Source organism: Carcharodon carcharias, chromosome 20 (genome assembly GCF_017639515.1).
Source record: "Carcharodon carcharias isolate sCarCar2 chromosome 20, sCarCar2.pri, whole genome shotgun sequence".
In the NCBI taxonomy this organism is placed as follows: domain Eukaryota; kingdom Metazoa; phylum Chordata; class Chondrichthyes; order Lamniformes; family Lamnidae; genus Carcharodon; species Carcharodon carcharias.
In genome coordinates, this window is record NC_054486.1 from 106,105,117 (window position 1) to 106,129,850 (window position 24,734).

General features: G+C 48.5%; 1 protein-coding gene across 4 annotated transcripts in view; it reads right to left on the reverse strand.

The window, feature by feature from the left end:
• Positions 1-24,734, reverse strand: part of LOC121292658 (ribosomal protein S6 kinase alpha-5) — a 220,891-nt gene that overhangs the window by 41,765 nt on the left and 154,392 nt on the right. For 3 of the 4 annotated variants that reach the window (XM_041214909.1, XM_041214910.1, XM_041214913.1), the window contains exons 6-9: positions 20,347-20,430; positions 18,426-18,529; positions 17,053-17,203; positions 13,431-13,592 (exon numbers count right to left, since the gene is read on the reverse strand). In XM_041214909.1, coding sequence (XP_041070843.1) covers positions 13,431-13,592; positions 17,053-17,203; positions 18,426-18,529; positions 20,347-20,430 — 501 coding nt within the window. The remainder of the gene's footprint in view (positions 1-13,430; positions 13,593-17,052; positions 17,204-18,425; positions 18,530-20,346; positions 20,431-24,734) is intronic. The other variant, XM_041214911.1, reaches the window with a different exon arrangement.

A 24,734-nucleotide genomic window follows, 5' to 3' on the forward strand; every position in this document is an offset into this window, starting at 1 on the left:
AATTTTACTCTTGCCGGGTGCGCATGAGGCTCCTCACTGATCGGGTAGGGCCAAGTGGGGGTGAGGGCCTGTTGGCCACTGGGTCCAATGGCAAGCTGGCAGCCAGTTTAAAAATGGCCCAGGCTGCCCCTGGAAGGCTGCCACGGAAGAACGTCTGTTCTGATGTTAGCAAAGTGGTGGCGTCGAGTGTGGCTGGAGATGCCAGGCAGGAGGGCAGGTCGAGTGGGCACATGGCCCCCCCACCCCTGCTTTTCAGATGAGTGCCTCGCGGTCCTCCTGGAGGAGGTGGCTGACAGGAGGGACACCTTGTCCCCAGAGATGGGAGGAGGAGGCCACCGCACCTCACAGTAAGGTGGTGGCAGTGCTGGTTAGCAGCATGATGTGGTGCAGCACACATGGGTGCAGTGCCGGAAGAGGTTCAATGACCTGCTGCGCTCAGGAGGGTGAGTACTGTGTTGGCATGAGTCAGTGTGCAGAAGTATTAAGATGTGGTTGTCTCCCTGTGGACCTCAGGGGTGCTAGAGTCTGAGTGCAAACTGTCAGTGACGCCGGAGCTGGCCAAGGGGGTGAGCTCTAGCCTTGCGGCCCGAAGGCCACTGGTATGGGGTGTCCATCCAAACAGTCAGAGCTGATCTCAGGTTCAATCATCTGACAAATGGAGGTTATGGTCTCTCTTGAGAGGCAGAGCATCGTTTGGCATTGCACCTCAGACATATTGAAGTAGCTGCATTGCTGCCTGTAAACCCTGGCAGCAGGATAGTGGCGCCTTCTGTGGTCCCTTCCGCCTTGGACTTCCTGCTGGCCCTGTGCCCCTTGTGCCTGTGCCTCTCCTCCCCAGGTCCCTCCCCTGGAGGCTGACCTCCTTTCCCTTCTACCCCTCTCTTCTTCCTCAGAGGAGGTGCCACCAGCAGAGACCACAATCCCCATTAACAGGGTAACGGAAGGCTGTTTGATACCTGGAAGGATTCACATGGTCTGAATCCTCTGGGAGCCTTGGAGACACCAATAAGTCCTGAAATGAAATGTGGAAATACTAACAATGAAGCCCCGAACAGAGATGGAGCTGCCAAGTACGAATAAGCTAACCAGCTGCAAACCATCTCCAAAACTCCTCACTACTCACACTGGCAATGCTGCTGACCCTTTTTATCCCGCCCTTGGATGAGGTTTTTGAAATTGTCGGCTGCCCGCCTGCCCGTTTTGCCCATGTGACGAGCGTGAAATTGCATGGGCAATGTAAAATCCAGCTTAATTACCTTTTTTAATGGCCTTAACTGGCCTCGTAATTGATGGTGGGGGTGGCTCCAACTCCCGTACGCGCCCGCCGACCAAAGTATCACGAAGGCACATGATGACGTTGGGACAATCATCCGATGTCATCATGCGCTACTTTACGCTCGAGTGGGTCAGGTGTGTGCCCGCCCGCTGAGCGAAAACTCCTGCCCAATGGAATTTTAGGATAGCTTGCTGCATTTTATGGCCCTGTCCCCGCCACAACGGGGCTGTAAAATTCCAACCAATGGTGTTCATGATTCAGCCGTCAAAAGATTTCACAATTTTGAAAACCTAGCACCAGCAGCACAACAGACAGCAGCGGTTCAAGAAGATCGACTAGGTATGGACAATAAATGTGATCTTGCAACTGTCACCAGCATCCCAAGAATTAAATTAAAAGGTCTTATTGAATCTCCTTTGTCGCTTTTTCAGATTCACCGGAAACAGTCCCAGTCCCTCATGACTGCATTTTCTCATCCATGGCATCACCTTGGGGAACCTAAAGGGACGGCCAAAACTACTGACAGTGTTTCAACTATTTCCTTAATTATTACTGTATATGAATTTATTGGCCTGACTCTTTCAATATGAGGGGCGGCAACTGACTCAACGTAAGTCACTGATGACCTCAGGACCCTAACGAGTTCCTGATGTGCCCACGTGTGCAGTGCTAATGCATGAAGATTAAACTTCCGACTGCTGATTTACTTTGCCTGGATTGCTGCACCATTCCCTACAACAGTGGGATGAGATGGCAATATTCACGTAGACTGGGGCTGTTTGCCCTGTACTTACCTTGTTTTTTCTTACACAAGTTTTTAAATTCATTCATGGGATGTGGGCATTGCTGGCTAGGTCAGCATTCATTACCCACCCCTAATTGCCCTTGAGAAGGGTGCTGGTGAGCTGCCTTATTGAACTGCTGCAGTCCATGGGCTGTAGGTACGTCGTCTGCGCTGATAGGGAGGGAGTTCCCGGGTTTTGACCCAGCAACAGTGAAGGAACAACGATACAGCTCCACGTGGTGAGTAGCTCAGAGGGGGACTTCCAGATGGTGGTGTTCCCAAGTGTCTGTTGCCCATATTTATATGGCTAATCCAGTTCAGTTTCTGGTCAATGGTTTACTTGGAATTTTCCTAAAGCCTGCTCAGCAGCACAGCTCTGAGTAAATCAGCTGGAATGTCAAAGCACTCCAGCACCATGGCAACCCCGACTCAGCTTAGCAACTCCCCCCCCCGACTCAGCTTAGCAACACCCCCCGACTCAGCTTAGCAACACCCCCCCCGAATCAGTTTAGCAAACCCCCTGACACAGCTCAGCAACTCCCCGACACAGCTCAGCAACACCCCCCGACACAGCTCAGCAACTCCCCGACACAGCTCAGCAACTCCCCGACACAGCTCAGCAACTCCCCGACACAGCTCAGCAACCTCCCCCGACACAGCTCAGCAACCACCCCCCAACTCAGCTCAGTAATCTCCCCCGACACAGCTCAGCAACACCCCCCGACACAGCTCAGCAACACTCCCCGACACAGCTCAGCAACCTCCCCCGACACAGCTCAGCAACCTCCCCCGACACAGCTCAGCAACAACCCCCCAACTCAGCTCAGTAACCTCCCCCGACACAGCTCAGCAACACCCCCCCGACACAGCTCAGCAACACCCCCCGACACAGCTCAGCAACTCCCCGACACAGCTCAGCAACCTCCCCTGACACAGCTCAGCAACCACCCCCCAACTCAGCTCAGTAACCCCCCCCGACACAGCTCAGCAACTCCAACCCCCAACTCAGCTCAGTAACCCCCCGACACAGCTCAGCAACCTCCCCCGACACAGCTCAGTAACTCCAACCCCCAACTCAGCTCAGTAACCTCCCCCGACACAGCTTAGCAACCCCCCCCGACTCAGCTTAGCAACCCGCCCCCCCCCCGACTCAGTTTAGCAAACCCCCTGACACAGCTCAGCAACCCCCCCGACACAGCTCAGCAACCTCCCCCCAACTCAGCTCAGTAACCTCCCCCGACACAGCTCAGCAACTCCACCCCCCAACTCAGCTCAGTAACATCCCCCGACACAGCTCAGCAACCCCCCCGACACAGCTCAGCAACTCCAACCCCCAACTCAGCTCAGTAACCCCCCGACACAGCTCAGCAACCTCCCCCGACACAGCTCAGCAACTCCAACCCCCAACTCAGCTCAGCAACCACCCCCGACACAGCTCAGCAACCCCCCCCAACTCAGCTCAGTAACCCCACAAATCAGCTCAGCAACCCCCCCGACACAGCTCAGCAACCACCCCCCAACTCAGCTCAGCAACCCCCCCCGACACAGCTCAGCAACCCCCCCCAACTCAGCTCAGTAACCCCCCCGACACAGCTCAGCAACTCCCCCCCACAACTCAGCTCAGCAACCCCCCCCAAAACAGCTCAGCAACCCCCCCCAACTCAGCTCAGTAACCCCCCCCGACACAGCTCAGCAACTCCAACCCCCAACTCAGCTCAGTAACCCCCCCCGACACAGCTCAGCAACTCCAACCCCCAACTCAGCTCAGTAACCCCCCCCAACTCAGCTCAGCAACCCCACCCCACAACTCAGCTCAGCAACCCCACCCCACAACTCAACTCAGCAACACCCCCCCGATACAGCTCAGCAACACCCCCGACACAGCTCAGCAACCCCCCCGACACAGCTCAGCAACCCCCCCCGACACAGCTCAGTAACATCCCCCCGACACAGCTCAGCAACCCCTCCCGACACAGCTCAGCAACCCCCCCGACACAGCTCAGTAACATCCCCCCGACACAGCTCAGCAACCCCCACGACACAGCTCAGCAACCACCCCCCAACTCAGCTCAGTAACCCCCCCGACACAGCTCAGCAACCTCCCCACCACAACTCAGCTCAGCAACCACCCCCCAACTCAGCTCAGCAACTCCCCCGACACAGCTCAGCAACCACCCCCGACACAGCTCAGCAACTCCAACCCCCAACTCAGCTCAGTAACCCCCCGACACAGCTCAGCAACCCCCCCCGACACAGCTCAGCAACTCCAACCCCCAACTCAGCTCAATAACCCCCCGACACAGCTCAGCAACCTCCGCCGACACAGCTCAGCAACTCCAACCCCCAACTCAGCTCAGCAACCACCCCCGACACAGCTCAGCAACCCCCCCCAACTCAGCTCAGTAACCCCACAACTCAGCTCAGCAATGCCCCCGACACAGCTCAGCAACCACCCCCCAACTCATCACAGCAAACCCCCGACACAGCTCAGCAACCCCCCCCCAACTCAGCTCAGTAACCCCCCCGACACAGCTCAGCAACTCCAACCCCCAACTCAGCTCAGCAACCTCCCCCGACACAGCTCAGCAACCCCCCCCAACTCAGCTCAGCAACCCCACCCCACAACTCAACTCAGTAACACCCCCCCGACACAGCTCAGCAACACCCCCGACACAGCTCAGCAACACCCCCGACACAGCTCAGTAACACCCCCCCGACACAGCTCAGCAACCCCCACGACACAGCTCAGTAACATCCCCCGACACAGCTCAGCAACCCCCCCGACACAGCTCAGCAACCTCCCCGACACAGCTCAGCAACCCCCCCGACACAGCTCAGCAACCCCCCCGACACAGCTCAGCAACCCCCCCGACACAGCTCAGTAACATCCCCCCGACACAGCTCAGTAACATCCCCCCGACACAGCTCAGCAACCCCCCCGACACAGCTCAGCAACCACCCCCCAACTAAGCTCAGTAACCCCCCCCGACACAGCTCAGCAACCTCCCCCCCACAACTCAGCTCAGCAACCACCCCCCAATTCAGCAACTCCCCCGACACAGCTCAGCAACCCCCCCCGACACAGCTCAGCAACCACCCCCCAACTCAGCTCAGTAACCCCCCCCAGACACAGCTCAGCAACCACCCCCCCGACACAGCTCAGCAACCACCCCCCAACTCAGCAATCCCCCCCGACACAGCTCAGCAACAACCCCCCCGACACAGCTCAGCAACAACCCCCCCGACACAGCTCAGTAACATCCCCCCGACACAGCTCAGCAACCCCCCCGACACAGCTCAGTAACCCCTCCAACACAGCTCAGTAACCCCCCCCGACACAGCTCAGCAACCTCCCCCGACACAGCTCAGCAACCCCCCCCGACAAAGCTCAGCAACACCCCACCGACACAGCTCAGCAACAACCCCCCCGACACAGCTCAGCAACTCCAACCCCCAACTCAGCTCAGTAACCTCCCCCGACACAGCTCAGTAACTCCACCCCCCAACTCAGCTCAGTAACCCCCCGACACAGCTCAGCAACCTCCCCCGACACAGCTCAGCAACTCCAACCCCCAACTCAGCTCAGTAACCTCCCCCGACACAGCTTAGCAACCCCCCCACCGACTCAGTTTAGCAAACCCCCTGACACAGCTCAGCAACCCCCCCGACACAGCTCAGCAACCTCCCCCCAACTCAGCTCAGTAACCTCCCCCGACACAGCTCAGCAACTCCACCCCCCAACTCAGCTCAGTAACCCCCCGACACAGCTCAGCAACCTCCCCCGACACAGCTCAGCAACTCCAACCCCCAACTCAGCTCAGTAACCCCCCGACACAGCTCAGCAACTCCCCCCGACACAGCTCAGCAACTCCAACCCCCAACTCAGCTCAGTAACCCCCCGACACAGCTCAGCAACCTCCCCCGACACAGCTCAGCAACTCCAACCCCCAACTCAGCTCAGCAACCACCCCCGACACAGCTCAGCAACCCCCCCCAACTCAGCTCAGTAACCCCACAACTCAGCTCAGCAACCCCCCCGACACAGCTCAGCAACCACCCCCCAACTCAGCACAGCAACCCTCCCCGACACAGCTCAGCAACCCCCCCCCAACTCAGCTCAGTAACCCCCCTGACACAGCTCAGCAACTCCCCCCCACAACTCAGCTCAGCAACCCCCCCGACACAGCTCAGCAACCTCCCCCGACACAGCTCAGCAACTCCAACCCCCAACTCAGCTCAGTAACCCCCCGACACAGCTCAGCAACTCCCCCCGACACAGCTCAGCAACTCCAACCCCCACCTCAGCTCAGTAACCCCCCGACACAGCTCAGCAACCTCCCCCGACACAGCTCAGCAACTCCAACCCCCAACTCAGCTCAGCAACCACCCCCGACACAGCTCAGCAACCCCCCCCAACTCAGCTCAGTAACCCCGCAACTCAGCTCAGCAACCCCCCCGACACAGCTCAGCAACCACCCCCCAACTCAGCTCAGTAACCCCCCCGACACAGCTCAGCAACTCCCCCCCACAACTCAGCTCAGCAACCCTCCCGACACAGCTCAGCAACCCCCCCCAACTCAGCTCAGTAACCCCCACCGACACAGCTCAGCAACTCCAACACCCAACTCAGCTCAGTAACCTCCCCCGACACAGCTCAGCAACCCCCCCCCCAACTCAGCTCAGTAACCCCCCCGACACAGCTCAGCAACTCCCCCCCACAACTCAGCTCAGCAACCCCCCCCGACACAGCTCAGCAACCCCCCCCAACTCAGCTCAGTAACCCCCACCGACACAGCTCAGCAACTCCAACACCCAACTCAGCTCAGTAACCTCCCCCGACACAGCTCAACAACCCCCCCCAACTCAGCTCAGCAACCCCACCCCACAACTCAACTCAGCAACACCCCCCGACACAGCTCAGCAACACCCCCGACACAGCTCAGCAACACCCCCGACACAGCTCAGCAACCCCCCCGACACAGCTCAGCAACCCCCCCGACACAGCTCAGTAACATCCCCCCGACACATCTCAGCAACCCCCCCGACACAGCTCAGCAACCCCCCCGACACAGCTCAGCAACACCCCCGACACAGCTCAGTAACATCCCCCCGACACAGCTCAGCAACCCCCCCGACACAGCTCAGCAACCCCCCCGACACAGCTCAGCAACCTCCCCGACACAGCTCAGCAACCTCCCCGACACAGCTCAGCAACCTCCCCGACACAGCTCAGCAACATCCCCCCGACACAGCTCAGCAACCCCCCCGACACAGCTCAGCAACCACCCCCCAACTCAGCTCAGTAACCCCCCCCGACACAGCTCAGCAACCTCCCCCCCACAACTCAGCTCAGCAACCACCCCCCAACTCAGCTCAGCAACTCCCCCGACACAGCTCAGCAACCACCCCCGACACAGCTCAGCAACCACCCCCCAACTCAGCTCAGTAACCCCCCCCGACACAGCTCAGCAACCACCCCCCCGACACAGCTCAGCAACCCCCCCCGACACAGCTCAGCAACCACCCCCCAACTCAGCAACCCCCCCGACACAGCTCAGCAACAACCCTCCCGACACAGCTCAGCAACCTCTCCCGACACAGCTCAGCAACCCCCTCGACAAAGCTCAGTAACATCCCCCCGACACAGCTCAGCAACCCCCCCGACACAGCTCAGCAACCCCCCCGACACAGCTCAGCAACCTCCCCCGACACAGCTCAGCAACCTCCCCTGACACAGCTCAGCAACCTCCCCCGACACAGCTCAACAATCCCTCCGACACAGCTCAGCAACCTCCCCTGACACAGCTCAGCAACTCCACCCCCCAACTCAGCTCAGCAACCTCCCCCGACACAGCTCAGCAACCTCCCCCTACACAGCTCAGCAACTCCACCCCCCAACTCAGCTCAGCAACACCCCCCCGACACAGCTCAGTAACACCCCCGACACAGCTCAGTAACATCCCCCCGACACAGCTCAGTAACACCCCCGACACAGCTCAGCAACCTCCCCCGACACAGCTCAGCAACTCCACCCCAGTACAGCTCAGCCACCCCTCCGACACAGCTCAGCCACACCCCCCCGACACAGCTCAGCCACACCCCCCCGACACAGCTCAGCCACCCCTCCGACACAGCTCAGCCACCCCCCCGACACAGCTCAGCCACACCCCCCCGACACAACTCAGCAACCACCCCGACACAGCTCAGCCACACCACCCCCCCCCCACACCCCCCCCCCCCCCCCACCCCGACACAGCTTAGCAACCCTGCCCCCCACCCGCGACTCAGCTCATCAACCCCCCGCTCCAGCCCTGGACACAGCTGAACACCCTTACCAGGCTGCTCACGATAGCCCCCAGTGATGTTTACCCCATCCCAAATTGTCACCCACCCAATCCTGAAAATGCTCACCAGCCCCCTCCCAGGGAACCTTCAACCCCTCCCTCCAGGTAATGTTCAACTCCGCTCCTGGGGAGCTTTCACCGCCCTCACTGACAATGCTCACCCACCCCCATCCTGACACTGTCACCAACAACCCCCCCTCCCCCCGCAACACTGTCACTCCTCCGGACCCCGTCATTCTTCCTGACATTGTCAGACCTCCGACATTGTCACACCCCCCCCACCGACATTGTCACTGCCCCTCCAGATACTGTCCCCCCAACATTGTCACACCCCCCGCACCTGACAATGTTCATCTCTCCTCCCAACAATGCTCACCCTCCGAAAATTTTTTTAAACCACCCCCCACTTGCCCCAACCCAAGAGATTGCTCAACCCCCTCCCACAACCCCTCTCCCTACTCATCTTCCGGAATTCTGAGTTCTGTTGAAGAGTCATACGGACTGGAAACGTTAGCTGTGTCCCTCTCCGCAGATGCTGTCAGACCTGCTGAGTTTTTCCAGGTATTTTTATTTTTGTTTTTGTTTTAGATTTCCAGCCTCCGCAGTTCTTTGCTTTAATCTTCCGGAATCCCTGGTTCCTGTCTGGCTGATGTCGGAGGAGTCGGCATTGTCGGGGGGTGTGGGCGGGGCAGGAGAGTGAACATTGTTCAGGGTGAGGGGCAAGTTGCTGAGCTGGGAGCGGATGAGCATGTGGGCAGGGGGTGGTGGCGGGAGGTGAGAGTGTGGGTGAGCAATGCCCGGGGAGTAAAAGGGTTTCAGCGTTTTCGGGGGTTGAGGGAGAGATGAGCGTTCTCAGGGGCTGAGAGGAAGGATTAGCATTGCTGGGAGGATGGGTGGTGAGGCTGCACAGTGTTGTGAGTGACAGTGATAGCTAAAAACTTTGTAAGTCAGTGAACTAAACAGTGAAAAAGTGGGTGTGGCTCCACTGTAGTCACACTTTGCCACTAGGCTTCCTGACTTGGTTCCTTCCTGGATTCAAACTGGAGCTGAGGCAGTTTAATTTGCAGCTACTGACCAGAAGATCTGAGCCATTATCTCTTTGCTCTTATACACCACGGCCAAATTTATAACGGGCCGTAACTTGCAACTAGCGTTGGGAAGTGCTGGCCCGCAGGAATTAGAAGAAATAAATACCGACATAACTGGTCTTGAAAGTTACGTTGACACTTCCGTTCACTGGAGCTGCTCAGGGCGTGCATCGAAAGACTCCTCGCAGGACCCAGCGAAGTGTAACTCCAGCGGATTCAAGGAGGCCAACCCTCCCCTTTTTGATGGCACTTGCTGCCGTAAAGCAGGGAAGTTTAAAGGGCCAGGGAGAAGGTAAGGGTCTAAGGTAAGTGGATAGGTTATGGGGGGTGGGGGGTGTCCGGGCCCATGCCGGGGGGAGGTGGATGGGCATCAGTTGGTGGTCCGGTGGGGAGGTGGTCGGAAGTCCATGGGGTGGTGTCCGAGGTGTGTAGGGTGGTGGGGGTGGAGGCGTCAGAGGTCGGGGGTGGAGGTTGGTTGGAGGTATGGGGGAGATCGTGGGAGAGTTCGGAGGTCCAGGGGGGCGTCGTGGAGTGTGGGATCCAAGGTCTGGGGGGGGAGGGTGTCAGAGGTCCAGGGGGTGGTGGGGTGGGTTAGAGGTCTGTTGGGGGAGGGGGGGGTGTCTGTCCGAGGTATGTGTGGTAATAGGGGTGGAGGTGTCAGGAGGTCAGGGTGGAGATTGGTCTGAGGTACGGGTGGGGAGGGGGGAGTGTCGCGGGGGCAGGGGGTGGGGTGCAGTGGAGTGCGGGGGTCCAAGGTCTCAGGGTGTCAGATGTCCAGGGGTAGATGGGTTGGAGGTCTGGGGTGGGAGGATGGGGGTTGAGGGGGTTCTACTTTTGCGTCATCAGTAAGTTTCAATAATATGTTGCCTATACCTATTATATATACCCATTTTATTTATATAAATGTGGGCAGAGGTAAGGTTTTTCCTTTTGTGCTATTGAAACACAGGGATATGCTGAAAGCAGCTAAAGCATCTAGTTGACAGCAAAAAACATTTGTACTTATACAGTGCAGTGTAAGGGTCTGGCACATTTAGGGTTAATGTGAGATTGAATACAGTACCTCCAACACAGTGATGTAAGAGAGCACATGACCCACACCCAGGGTCAGTTGAGTGTTGGAGAGAATTATGTGTACCAGCAAGCATGGAGAAACTCCTAACTTGTACCCATTACTCTATATTTGTAAATAGTTCTAAGAGTCAATAAAGACTTAAGGTTAATCTACGTCTGACTACAAGGACTTCTTCAGACCTACCAAACTGGAGTGTCTGAGAAGACAAGTTCGAGACTGTCAAGTCAGAACTTGATGTTAGGCCAGAGGGAAAATACTGATTGTGGCGAGCGTCCATGTTTAAAAGGGAACCTTGCCAGTTCCATCTTGGATTATGTATCACCCGTTCCATCTGCCTCTCTGTGTCCCACCGCAATTGTTTGAAATGAGTAACCAACACCCTATAACATAAAATATCCATAGATCAAAAACTGTCCACAGAAGAGACAGCTGCAGACTATCAATTGTTGACTAAATACAAACTAAACCCATGTCTCATTTTAGTGACATAAAGTCATAGAAGTAGGCTGAACTGTATGATTCATGATTTTCAAAATGATAGCCCCCATAATCTTGTTCCAGAAAAAGTCAAGCATTTTTGCTCATCCACTCCAAAAACTCTCTGTTTCCAGCATTCATGAAGCTCCCCCACATTCGAGCGAATTAGCATAAACTTGCTATGTAATTATCGCACTGACAGTCTCACACCCACTAACAAGGTCAAGACCCCAAAGGTGTTTTCGTTTAAACCTATTTTCTGGGTGTAAACACGTCAGACCAGAATTTACTGCTGCTGTTCACAAGAAGCTATGTTGTCACTGCTAAATATATTTTTACCTCGATGGGCAAGCGTGCGCCCGACCCACTCGAGTGTAAAATGACACGTGTTGACACTGGGTGAGCATCTCGACGTCAAGGCGCAATCGTGTGATATTTCGGTCGGCGGGCAAGCACCAGAGTCGATAGCGTGCCCACCGATAATTAAAAAGTTTGTTAAGGCCATTAAAACAAATTTTTCGGTGCCCGTCCAACTTTATGGTTGGCGGGCAGGGCGAAAAGGCCAAGCGGCCTTTGCATTTCTTTGGAAACCTCATCCAACATCAAATAAAAATAAGTTAAATTTTAAAATTTCATTTGTAAACATGTCCCTACTCGTGTGATGGAGTCACATGAGGGGACATGTTTTATAACATTTTTAAAATCTTTATTTCAAATTTTTAAAACTGTTCATCCCCCTAAGGCAGCCCTGTGCCGCAGGGAGATTTTCAGGCATGCATTCGCACGCTTGTGTGAAGTTTGCGTTTGCCCTCCTCCCCTGCCCACACAGGCAGCGGCTGAGTGCTGCTAGTTGGGTTTCACGCTGGGCGGGCCTTAATTGGCCTGCCGGTGTGAAATCGCAGTTCCGGCCCCTTCCCAATGCCCCACCCGCCCCTGCCGAGCCCACTCGACAAGGGCAAAATTCTGTCCCGTATTACCTCCGAAGCTTTTATCATTTTTCAGGATGCCACCTGCAAAAGCAGTGAAATGATAACTTTTATTTAAGCACCGTTCTAATATTTTTTTGTTAAAGTTCTGGCTTTACATTCACCTTTCAAATATTCTATTAGATGCTTTTAAATTCTCTTGTGATTTATCATTTGCTAACAATAATTGTTGTTATTGGGAATTTACTAAACCACAATGGTCAGCTTATGTAAATTTCAAGGTATCTATATATTAGCTGTGGCAAATCAGACAACAGCACAATTATAGATTCTTTTCTTCCAACAAGGCTAGGTTTGGAGAGGGCATTTTAAGACTAGAATCACTGTCGTGATAGGAGGACGAATTTAAGTATTACATGGAAGACAAACCATAGAACATTGGGGGGAGAGGAGAGGGTGGAGGAGATGAAGGGCAGGAGAGAGAGAGGGAAGGGAGCAGGAGGAAAGTGAGGAGAGGAGGGGAGAGGGAGTGGAAAAGAGAGAAAAGGGGGAGAAAGAAAGTGCGAGAGAGAGAGGAAAGCATGGGAGAGAGAGGAAAGTGCGGGAGAGAGAGGAAAGTGCGGGAGAGGAAAGTGTGGGAGAGAGAGGAAAGTGTGGGAGAAGGAGGCAAGTGCAGGAGAGAGAGGCAAGTGCAGGAGAGAGAGGCAAGTGCAGGAGAGAAGAAAGTGCAGGAGAGAAGAAAGTGCAGGAGAGAAGAAAGTGCAGGAGAGAAGAAAGTGCAGGAGAGAAAGTGTGGGAGGAGAGGGAGAGAGAGAGGAAAGAAAGAGAAAGGAACTTAGGAAGGGAGAGAGAGGAAAGTGGGAGAGGAAGGGAGGGGGAGAGAGAGGAATAAGGGGGAGAGAGAGGAAAGAGGGGGAGAGAGGGATAGGGCAGAGAGGCAAGGAGGGAAGGAGAAGCAGGGAAGAGGGAGACTCAAGGAGAGGGAGAGAGGGGCAGGGGAGAGGGGATAGGCAGGGGAGAGAGGAAAGGAAGATGTGAAGGGAAAGGAAGGGAATGAAAAGCACAGCTGTTTACCAATATGGGCCTGGCCTGAATTGAATGGGTATGAGAAGAAAATTATCTTAATTTAAAATGGCCACTAAGCCAGTGTCACTGTGTAGTAAGCAATAAGCATTCTGTTGTGTATAGGACACATGTTCACCTGGATTTTTTCTCATTACTTCAAGACTACAGCTGGTCATTTGGCTATTGAAATCTGTTCATATCATTTGCAGCTTCTGAAGGGCTGATTGTCCATTTAGCAAACCCTGTGGATTATTTCAACAATGAAGTTGAATGAATGGTTTGAAAACTGTGTTTAATTTTTTTAAGTCCTTAAAAAATGGTTTTGGCGAAGGTGAAACAAATGTTCTCCAAAGAATCTAATTCAAAAGCTTTGACACTGCTTCAACGGTGCTGACCTGAAAGATTCTATCAGAATTCTGAGGCAACGCTGCGGGTGAGTACGTAGGATCCATTTCCGTGAACTCTTCAGCAAAGTTGCTAACATCCAACTCGTCCCTGATAACTGGTTTAAATGGAGCTTCGATGTTTTTGGCAGATAACTCATCCCAGTTTATTTTCTGCCAATATCAAAAACATAGTAGAGAATGTTACTAACAATGGACAACAACTTGCAGTTATACACCTGCTGTAACATAGTAAGATATCACGAACATAGAAATTTGACAAATATGTATGTGTTAGTTATCATTCATTACTGTAATTCCAGATATCTGAAAAATTCATACAATCTGCTCCATCTGAGTAAATTTTAAAACGTAATAGTTTAGTTATTTGCCACAATTAGTATTTAAAATGTTGACACAGCTGCAATATCCAAATAACAGCCCATTTTATTTTTTATTTCTAATTTTCTCTCCCTCCCCAGACACAGACTTCTGAATTCAGTATGGTCCAAAAGGCATCTGATATCCCTCCATTAGATCACTCAAGTAGCTTTCCTTGACGTGCAAGACTTGTGTCAGCACCCTATTTGATTGCAGGAAACCTCATAGCTGAACCCTAATCTTTTATTACCACACCATGCCTGTGCACACAGCAAAGTGACTCCGAGCTGACTTGCCTTTCAATAGCTAAAGTCAATTAGTGCCAAACTACCAGGCACAGATCAGGGAAATCAAACAGGAGAGCTAGAATTTGAAAAGATTAATTCTAGATTGCAGGATCATCTCTGCATCTCTCTCACACACAGTAGAAATGAAGGACAGAAAAATCCTCTGCGTAACTATTATGGAGATATTAACTTTCAAACTGGTCATTTATTTTTCTCATCTAAAGCTTAGTAGAAGATACAATTGCTTGATGATCTCGCACAAATACTTTGAAGTTGATGTGCACATCAGCTTACTTTCACTTCTCTAATCTCATAGATGCCAGAGGTTCCGTCTTTCAGATGAAACATTAACCTGAGGCCCTGTCTGCCTTCTCAGCTGGACTGAAAAGATCCCACTGCACTATTCGCTCATGAAAAGTTCAAGAATGAGAGGACATTGATTTAAAGTAATTGGCAAAAACCACATGAGAAAAACATCACAGAATTTTAATGGCACAGAAGGAGGCCATTTCGCCCATCGTGTCTGCACCGGTATTTTCACGCAGCAAGTGGTTAGGGTCAGGAAGGCACTGCATGAGAGTGTGGTGGAGGCAAGTTCAATTGAAACATCCAAATGGGAATTAGACTGTTATCTGAAAAGAAAGGCTGTGCAGGGTTACGGGGGAATAGGACCCGGTGAATTGCTCATTTGGAGAGCTGGCGCAGGCACAATGGGCTGAATAGTCTCCTGTAACAATTCTGAGATTCTATTTGGAGAACAATAGGGGAGTTTCCCCCGGTGTTCTGGCCAATTTTTATCCTGAAGAAACAGATTATCTGGTTGTTTATTTCATTGCTATCTGTGGGAGCTTCCTGTGTCCACACTGGCAGTCGGGTTTTCTACATTACAATATTGACTACACTTCAAAAAGTACTTCACTGGCTAGAAACCCTAGAAACTCATAGGGGTAGCAGGAAAAAAACACACTATGGGACTAAATCACAAAGAAGGGGTGATCTGAGGTTCAATCCATCACTGTTTTCGTTTGAGCTAGCTAATCCCAAGCAGTAGTTGTACCAGAAATGGTCAGGGCACTGAAGTTCGAGGATGGTTGGAGTGGGAGAGGTGGAGATTAGTCAGGGTGCTCCTCTTCATTAACTCCTATTAAAATTGTGTAGAAGGTTATGGTTTCAAGCCCCACTCAAGGGACTTGAGCACGTAATTTATGTTAACACTTAACTGTAGTACTGGGAGAATGCTGCTTTGTTAAAGGTGCCGTCTTTTAGATGAGATGTTAAACAAAGGGCTGGATTTAACATTCCCCGCTAGCAGATTTGAAGGCATGGGACGTGTTAAATCCAACAGGCGGCTTTCCTGTCACCTCCCCTGCCCCAACAACAATTTTACCAGTGGCGAGGGTGGCAGTGTCATGCATCTGCCTACCGGTGGGCCTCCTGCTGCTGAGGTGATTAAACTGACGGTGGGAGAAGCCAATGCCAAGTGGTCAGCCTGGCAGGATTCCCTGGTGATAGGCTCCCTGGGCCCTCTGGAAGACTCCCTCAGGTTTCCCTCACCCCATGACCACTGAAATTCCATACCCCATTTTCCCTCCCAACTCCCAAACACTTACAAAATTCTGATGCATCGCTGAACGTCTCCTCAAGCCCCAAATACCTCTGATTGGCAGCTTTCAGAGGTGGGACCTCCTGTCTCTGAGGAGCAGAAATCCCGTCTCCCGCCTTTAAATGGCTGCGGGACAGCCGTTGTTTCCCTGGGCAGCTCCCCTAACCTTTTAGCCAGGACTGGGGGTGGGGTTTCAGGGGGAAGGGCAGGTTGGTGGGCACCATGGTGCCTCATAGATAGATGCAAAAGAGGACACAACACCAGTCTAAGAAGAGTGGGTGGAGTTCTCCCATTGTCCAAGTCAACATTTAATCCCCAAATCAACACAAAAACACATTAGCTTGCCATTTATCTCATTGAGGAACCTTGCTGTGCACATACCGGTTGCTAACACATTGGCTGTGAATGTGGATGTGAAAGGCATGAAATAAATGCAAGTCTTCTGCATTATTTTTCATTATTTCTGCAGCCTAATGACTGCTGCAACCTAGCAGAACATTCAAATTCTGCTATCTAATAGTAAACTCAGTTCAGAAATTATAAGCAGTTATAACAGCAGCTCTAATTCATAGGTGCAGGAAGTATTAAAATATATTTAAATTAAAAATATCAGCGATCAAAAAATAAATAATCAATTTAATAAAATACAGCAGTGTATTCAGCATTTCTGTAATTCAGATTTAGTTGCCAACAGCTGTTGAGAATCTGTGACCTTTCAAAAATACAGCGATACCCTGGTTTAAGTAGCAATTTCCAAAGGTACAGTACCTAGTACATAATCAGCACCTTTAACTTGGAAAGGTAGCAGAGCTCACTCTAGTGAACTGGAGAGGGTCAAACTGAATACCTGGCCAACTTGGCAGAGGAGGGGCCTGAGCTGGGAACTGGAGCATGCCGACTTACTCAGTTTGAAGGCTGAGCTGGGACCCATGCTGTCTGAACCTGACAACTGAAGACAGGGGGTTGAGGTTCCTGGGATCAGAATGGAGGAAATCCTCCAAAGCCACGCTGGTCCACCTTAAAATGATTGGGGGAACTCACCCACCCATTCCATGCCCCACCAATGGCTCCATCAGTGACATTGAATGTAATTTTGAGTGCAATATCTTAGTTTTGGACAACAATGGTGCTATATTTATGACTTCTTCATGTAAGTGGCCTCCACTGCTATTTACTGGCTGTTTTGTCAAGTGCTCCAAAGAAGATATTTGGGTCAGGTGTATCATATCCTGAAATGGAATGGAATAACTAAACCTGATTATGATGTTTTTATCTGACCTAACCTATTGCAGATGAACAAAATTCCATTCACAGCCATCAAAAAGATCATGGTTAAGTATTTACCACATTTTAATTTCCTCACCTGGAAGAAGGGGTGAGATTTAATTTCATCAGCACCTCCTGGACCAGAACCCAACCTTTTCTTAGGATCTTTAATCAGGAGCTGCTTCATTACATCTTTAGCCAAAGGACCAATTTCTGGAGGATATGGAGGATCACTTTTCAGAATTCTCCTGATGGGGAAAAATAAGTTGTTTAATTGTTAAAATTTAAAAGAGGTCTAGATAACTCAGTGAGCTTAAATGCTAAACTTTCAATTTCATATTTGATTGAGTAAAATGTACTTAGTGGAGTACCTACCTCAGTGCCATTTATTTATATAAATGACATGGATTCAAATACTCAATGCAAAGTGCTGAAATTTACAAATAATACCAAACAAGCTGGAGAAATGGAGGAGGCTTCTCAGAAATTACAAAATAAACTGAGCAAAATTTGTATGTGTACAGAGCGATGGTAGATTTTTATTTATTCATCCTTGGGGTGTGGGCATCGCTGGCTAGGCCAGCATTTGTTGCCTTTCCCTAATTGCCCTTGTTCAGCGTGCATTTAAAAGTCAACATGTTGGCCAGACCAGGTAAGGATGGCAGATTTCCTAAAGGACATTAGTGAATCAGATGGGTTTTTACAACAATCATTTGATTTCATGGTCATCAATAGATTTAGGTCACCATCTGCTGTGGTGGGATTCGAATCCTGGTCCCCAGGGCATTACCCTGGGTCTCTGGATTACTAACTAGTCCAGTGACAATACCACTATGCCACCACTTCCCCTAATGAAGTTTAGGGCAGACAGGTGTTAAATACTACACATGGGAAGGAGATATAGATGACATATACTCCACAGATTGAGTTTAAATAACTAAGGATAAAGCTGAAAGAAATTGAAGTTCTTGAGAAACAGGAGCTTTCAGCCTAGAAAAGAGGTTTCCAACTAGTGATCTGAATGATATATAAAATGTTACTACATTGAGGAAAAAGTGAACCTGTTCAGTACTTTGAATTAAATTCTGGAGTAGGAAAGGGAACACAAATTCAAAACTAGTAAAAAGTAATTTTAAGACTGATATCAGGAAATTCCTCTTCACATAAAGATTGACCAACACAGAATGGATTCACAGAAGGAATAGTAGAGGGGAAAACCCTGGAATCATGTCAAGAATTACTGGCTGCTTCAATGAGAGAACTCTAGGATTACATAGAACTAACACCACAGAAACAGGCCATTTGGTGCAACTGGTCCATGCCACTGATTATCGTTTACACAGGCCTCCTCCCACCCGACTTCATCTAACCCTGTCTTTCTGAATAGAGGAGCTAAGATGGGCCAAGCGGGCTTCTTAGCCTGTAATTATCTGGTGAACTTCAACTAACAACAGTAATTGCACTTCTTACTTCGAAATTTCAGTTTGTGAATTCCTTTCTCCATCAACAGTAAAAGGTGATGCTCCAGTTTTCAGTTCATACATCAGGACTCCCAGGCTCCACCAATCTACAGCCTGAACAAAGTAAAAGGCTAGTGTTAAGTTACAAAAAGACTGTACCTCATACAGTCTGATCTGCTACTGCATTTACTTGTATGTCATCGAGAAGAAAAAAGCAAAAGTGTACGGACAGAGGAAAATCTTGTTCGTAGCTTTTAATTTGGTTCTTTGTTGAACAATAACAATGTTGTGCAGTGCTTACAACTTGTTGTTGACTAAAAGCAGCTCTGTTTAATGATACTCACTTTATAAGTATAGAGCTATGATGTGTAATGCACTACAGCACAGCTCCAAAGTTAAAAACATGAAACTCTCAAGTTGAAAGTCTCAACTCTGGAGAATTAAATTTATGTCAAGTTATTCACATTAAAACTTTCTCCATAGGGGTGTGGAAAGGGATGGGAAGAGGCCAGTTTCCTAATCTTAACAAGGTCATTTGAAGAAGATGGTGGTCTCCCCTTACCTCAAGCACTGGGGAAGGAGCAACATTAAAACATCTGTAAGTGAACTAATCCACTCCCTTGATGGGAGTGCTGGTGGAGAAAGAAAAAAATATTATGGATGTGGAGGAGACAATAACACGGCATATAAGGGAAAAACTGCAAGAAGATAAAGTTGTAGCAATTAAAATAATGCACAATATGTAACAGGCCACAGGTAAATACAGGTTTAAATTCACCGTTGAGCTAACTTATGAGTGACTAAGTGAAGAGTGAGCTGCATATAGGGCTCTCAATAATAACATATAACCCACTGCTAGCCTTTAAACAATCCGGCTTACAGGTATGTATGTGTACTCATGCACTCCCTGTCCACAGATCCTAGCTCTTGTAGTCAAAATTTGAGTCACGCTTTTAACATTTAACATTAGAACAGTCTAAGTAAATGTCAATGATGGCAAATTCCAATGTAAACAGTTACCTGTCATGGTTTGTAATGGACCAGTCAAACTGCTCAAAGTAATTTTTGAGAAAGTTTTGCTAGCTTGCAGTAGATTCCTGAACTGGTACTAAGGGAGGTCCTCACATTGTTGTGCGGATTTCTGAGTTTCTTTGTTTTTTTTTAACCAAGAGGGTTTCAAACAACCAGGAGAATAACTTCTCAAAGATTCACTTCAGACGAGTCTCATTTACAATACTAATGAACATTTCTACAATAAAGTGCTCATTTATGCAAGACCCATGGGTAGCAGCACCTTTGTGTTCCTTCCTGATTGTCAACAATGATTGTTTATGGAATGGATTTTTTCTTCTTTAGTTGAAAGGTTAAACATTCAATTATAAAATCTTCTGAACCAATTTTGGGGTTAATGCATTTTTAATTAAAGACTGTGAAATTGTGTAAAGAATTAACTTCTAAGGCTTTTAAAAAAATAATTCACAGGACGTGGACTTCATTGGCAAGGCCAACATTTATTGCCTGTTCCTAATTTCCCTAGTGAGCCACCTTCCTGAACCGCCGCAGAACGTGTGATATTGGTACACCCACAGTTCTGTTAGGAACAGAGTTCCAGGATTTTGTTCCGGCGATAGTGAATGAATGGTGATATACAGGTGTTTGCAAGTCAGGATAGTGTATAGCTTGGGGGAGGGTGGGGTGGGAATTGCAGATAGTGGTGTTCCCATTCATCTGCTACAATTGTCCTTCTCGGTGGTAGAGGTCACGAGATTTACAATGTTACAGGTGTGAAATATGAAAATCCTACTGAAGCACAGGCATTACGTTAAGTACTGAATAATATGACAGGGTGACTACGGTGACTATCCGCGAATACTACAGATTCCAGACAAATTACTTGTGATAGAGTGCAAACTTTGGCAGTGATCATATACCTTATCATGTCCTGCATCTCCACCTTGAACAATTTCTGGAGCCATGTACTCTATGGTTCCACAAAAGGAATATGCTCGTTCATTCTGTAGTTAAAAAGAAATACGAAGAATTAAAATCAGAACTGCAGTGCCTGTTTAAAATTGAAACAATTTCAAAACTAACACAAAATCAGAACTTTTTTCATAACAGAACATGCTGGAGAAACAATCAAAGGACCTCAGCCATAGTTCATGGTAACAAAATTCTTCTTCCTCCTCGGAATGCCAATTGAAGATGCATAATATGCTTTAAATCTTAAAAGTGTCAGCTAGGGAGGACAAGATCTCTGTGGTGTGGAGAAATAGGTTCCCATTCTTTTTCTGGGTTTGGAACCATGCAATGTCTTCCATGCTTTAGTCTTGGTTCAGGAAATAAAGTTCAAGACATTCCGTGGTCTCTCCATACCGGATGTTATAAAACTAACATATTTAATCTCAGACCTAAAGCTTTTGTGTAGCACGAAAGAATAGCTGTATGTTGTGCATATCATAAGACATTGAGAATTAATTCCATGTATGTGTCGGGGTTTAGCATCCACCATTTCAATGAGACATATTTAATTTGTTCAGTTTCCTTCCTTCCTGGTTGCAAACATTAGTTCATTCTCTGCTCCCATCACCCTCCAAAGCCCTTCAAAATCTCCAGTTTGAACTCCAGATCAGAGATTTCTCTGATTGATTTAGAACTGTTGGCACTGACTCAGAGAAAGATCTAATCCCTGGAGCCATCTGTATCAAGATGTGTCCCAATTCCTTAGTGATCACATTAATTATGAAGAAGCCCCTGCAATTATGACACATTAGCTTTAGGTCCACCAAGAAAAACACCACCTGGGTTGACTTCAAGACTAGCTACTAATCTGACTCTCCTTAGCTCACCGGTTCCAACCAAAGGTCCCAGTTACAGCAACACCATGATCCAGAAATGAGTACTGGGAACTAAATGACAACAGGATTTCCAGGTCAAATAAAAAGTGCGAGGAAGAGGAATGGTGGCATACTCAAACGTGACCCCTTGAACCAGATTATATTGTATGGTCACTGGTGTCATATTTCTCCAGAAACCCACACCACTCATTTCCAGTCTTTAGTCACTTGAAGTAGGCATCAAACCCTGGTCTGAAGACCAAGCAGTATCAATGATGATCTTTGGGCAGTGACAGAATGGTAACAAATTAAGGTCAGCTTGCTGCAAGTGGACTCACTAAGTGGATTCTCTAAGTTCACTCCAAATTCTTCATGATGTGCTGTAAAGTCCCTCCTTTTCTAGCTATCCATCTAGATATGAAAAGAGAAATCTGCACAAATTTTACACAGCACCAAGCCATGCCTGTACAAGAGATACCAAACATAAGAATGCCACATTCCAACACCATTTCATAGACTTGAGTAAAGGTTTTACAGACATAAACAAACATAGGGGTCATTACTAAAAGTTTGTGATGATCACTGTAGGGTGTAACTCTAGGACACAGAAAAAGCAAGAAAGGCATGTGTTTGGTGCAAGGCCAGTTATCTTACAAAGGAATTCACCATGTGATTTTCCTCAGTTGGCCTCTTGGTTGCAGTTCTTCAGCTGCAGAGAATACACAAGTGAAGAAAAATATTTTGTCAAAAAAAAACACAGGTTCTTATATTACTTAACTCGTTCATTTGGTCATTAGTATTAAATATATGAATCATATTGCAAAGACAACTCTGGCTAATAAACTGGTTTATATGGGTGTTTAAACTATAACTAAGAGCTGCATTATAAGGAAATGTTAGACCTCAGAAAGATGTAAGCCACATTATCTAGTTACCATCTCGAAGAGGCAGGAAGCTGCTCTGTCACGAGACACAGCAAAGAAAAGGGATAGAAAGAAAACACACCAAAATAAAAAAAAAATGGAATCCAGATTTATTTGCATGGATAGGATTCGGTTAAAGTGGTTTTGCCAACTTGCTATAATCTATCTTACACTTTGATTGTTAAAGCAGGTCTCCCAAGTTTATAAAGTAGATTCTTTTTCTGAAGACCAACACGCTTATACTAACAGAAATCAAGCTTTGTAACCAAAAATAAACTCTCTTTCCTTGATAAATTAGATGCCATCATCAAAAAGTTTATGTAGCAGCAGCTTAACTTTATTGTGGTCATCTCTCCCCACCTAGTGTCACGTTTCTTCTCTTCCTGCTTCCCCAGAGTGTCCCTCGGCTATATCCTATCTCCACTCATGGCTGTACATGAGTGAATATCATGATTAAGAGGTTTGGCAGGACTTTCCAGTGCTTATTTTGGTTTTTTGATTTGGCTCAAATAAATCAGTTTAATTGAAAGCTTTCTATTTTGCCTTAAATGAAAAAGTTGAATTGTATATGGGAAAAAGAAGCAATTTAGAGCATTTCATTTCATCACTGACGGTGTAAAACCAGTGTTATTTGACAACAGAATATGCGTAGTGCTGTTGATTAAGTATAACATTTTTCATTGGACAAAGCATCATCATTGCAAAGTTAACATGAAAACATTAGAAATAAGGAGCTTTGGCATTTAGGCTTAGCTGCAATTATCTATCTAAAACTAAAATGAGAAGTACGATTTAAGATTAGCAAATTGTTAAATGTTTTGGCTTTAATGGAGTCACTCTATTCCTGTGTACAGAAAAAGCAGTCAGTAAAGGCAAACTGATCTCACGGGGCAGGATTTTACACGTCAGTGAGCGAGGGCGGGGCCCGCTCGCTGATGTATAAAATGATGCGCGGTGATGTCGAGCAGAACTCCTGACGTCCCTGCGCCCCCTTTAAATTTTCAGGTAGGCGGGGGCGCAGCGAAATCAGCTGTGTGCCTGCTGACCTGTCAATGGCAATTGAGGCCATTGACAGAGTCAATTAAGTAATTAAAGGACCTGCCTGTCCAACCTTAAGGTTAGCGGGCAGGCCAGGAGCCCCGGCGCGAATTAGAAAAAGCATCAAACCTCATCCACGGGTGGGATGAGGTTTCATGTAGGTTTTAAAAGATTTTAATAAAGTTTTTGTAAAAATTATGGACATGTCCCAACCCATGTGACAGTGCCACATGAGGGGACATGTTAGGAAAATTTTATTATTCTATTTTTAGCTTTTTTACATTCATAGCTGATCTCCCTGAGGCTGCATTTAGTCTCAAGGAGAGGAGTGCGCTCTTTCGTGCACATGTACGAAAGAGCGCACTCTTGATTTTGGGATTCCCCCCTGCCCCCTGCACAGGGATTGCATAGTGCTTCTGTGCAGACATCACGCTGGGCAGGCCTTAATTGGCCCACCCACGTAAAATGGCACTGCACCCCCAATTGGGGGGGCTGATCAGAAGCGCGCCTATGCACGCCTGCCCTTCAACTTCGTTCCCGACAGGGGGGAAAATCCTACCCCATATCTCCTAATACATTACAATTTGGGCCTGGTTTCAAACATTATAGTAATCCTCAGACCTAATTGACAATAACTAAAGCCTGATCAATATGTTTACCATTTGAAATTAACTGCTTGTCTGTGATGTCCCACATCACCATGTTTTCTTTAAAATACGTTATGAACCACTGGCATCAACACTAAACACATCCTTCTGACAGACATCTAAGGAGTGGACAATAAGCATTCTGGTTATCAGCTTTATTTAGCATGGTGGTACCAATATATCATACAGAAAACAGAAAAAGAGAACTGCATTTAAGTCAAGATATTTTAAAGCTGTTTGTTAGCCTAATATATAATCTGAAACTGCTCGCATGATTATATTCATGAATACTTCACCCAAGCACCATAAAGCTCAAAGTGCTCTCTCCAGGCACAGCCTATATTTCATAGAATACAATCTACAATTATACTTACTGTACACTATTCACAGTTCAAGTGATGCTGATATGCATCATTATGCTATACTTGAACGTAAAATATCAGAAGTCCATGTCTAATGATAACCATATGTTCTTATGTTGCATGTCAAACAATTTGAGGGTGTGGCCTCTCAAACAAATAGAGTCTTTTGGAAGATTGCTAGGTTGAAAAGTGAACTCTGGAGAGGAACTGAAAAAAAAATCATGTCCACTGTGGGAGAGATGAATAATTGCACCATGTTGATACCGGGGTATTGTGGTGATGGCAGGGTAGCGGCGGGAAGGAGGAGAAAGAAAATCACTAAAGTAAACCCTACCTTTTAGGAACTAGTTCTAATCTAGTTTGTAGAAAATAAGCATGTTGCAAATGCAATTCACTTATCTTTGGTCCTGTCAATTTTAATCATTTTTAAAGGTTTCTTGTGCAGTCCAGATTCAGTTTGCCTGTGGCTTGAATGTCTTCTCTTTCTGAAACTCCACTCCTTTGTAGTTCTG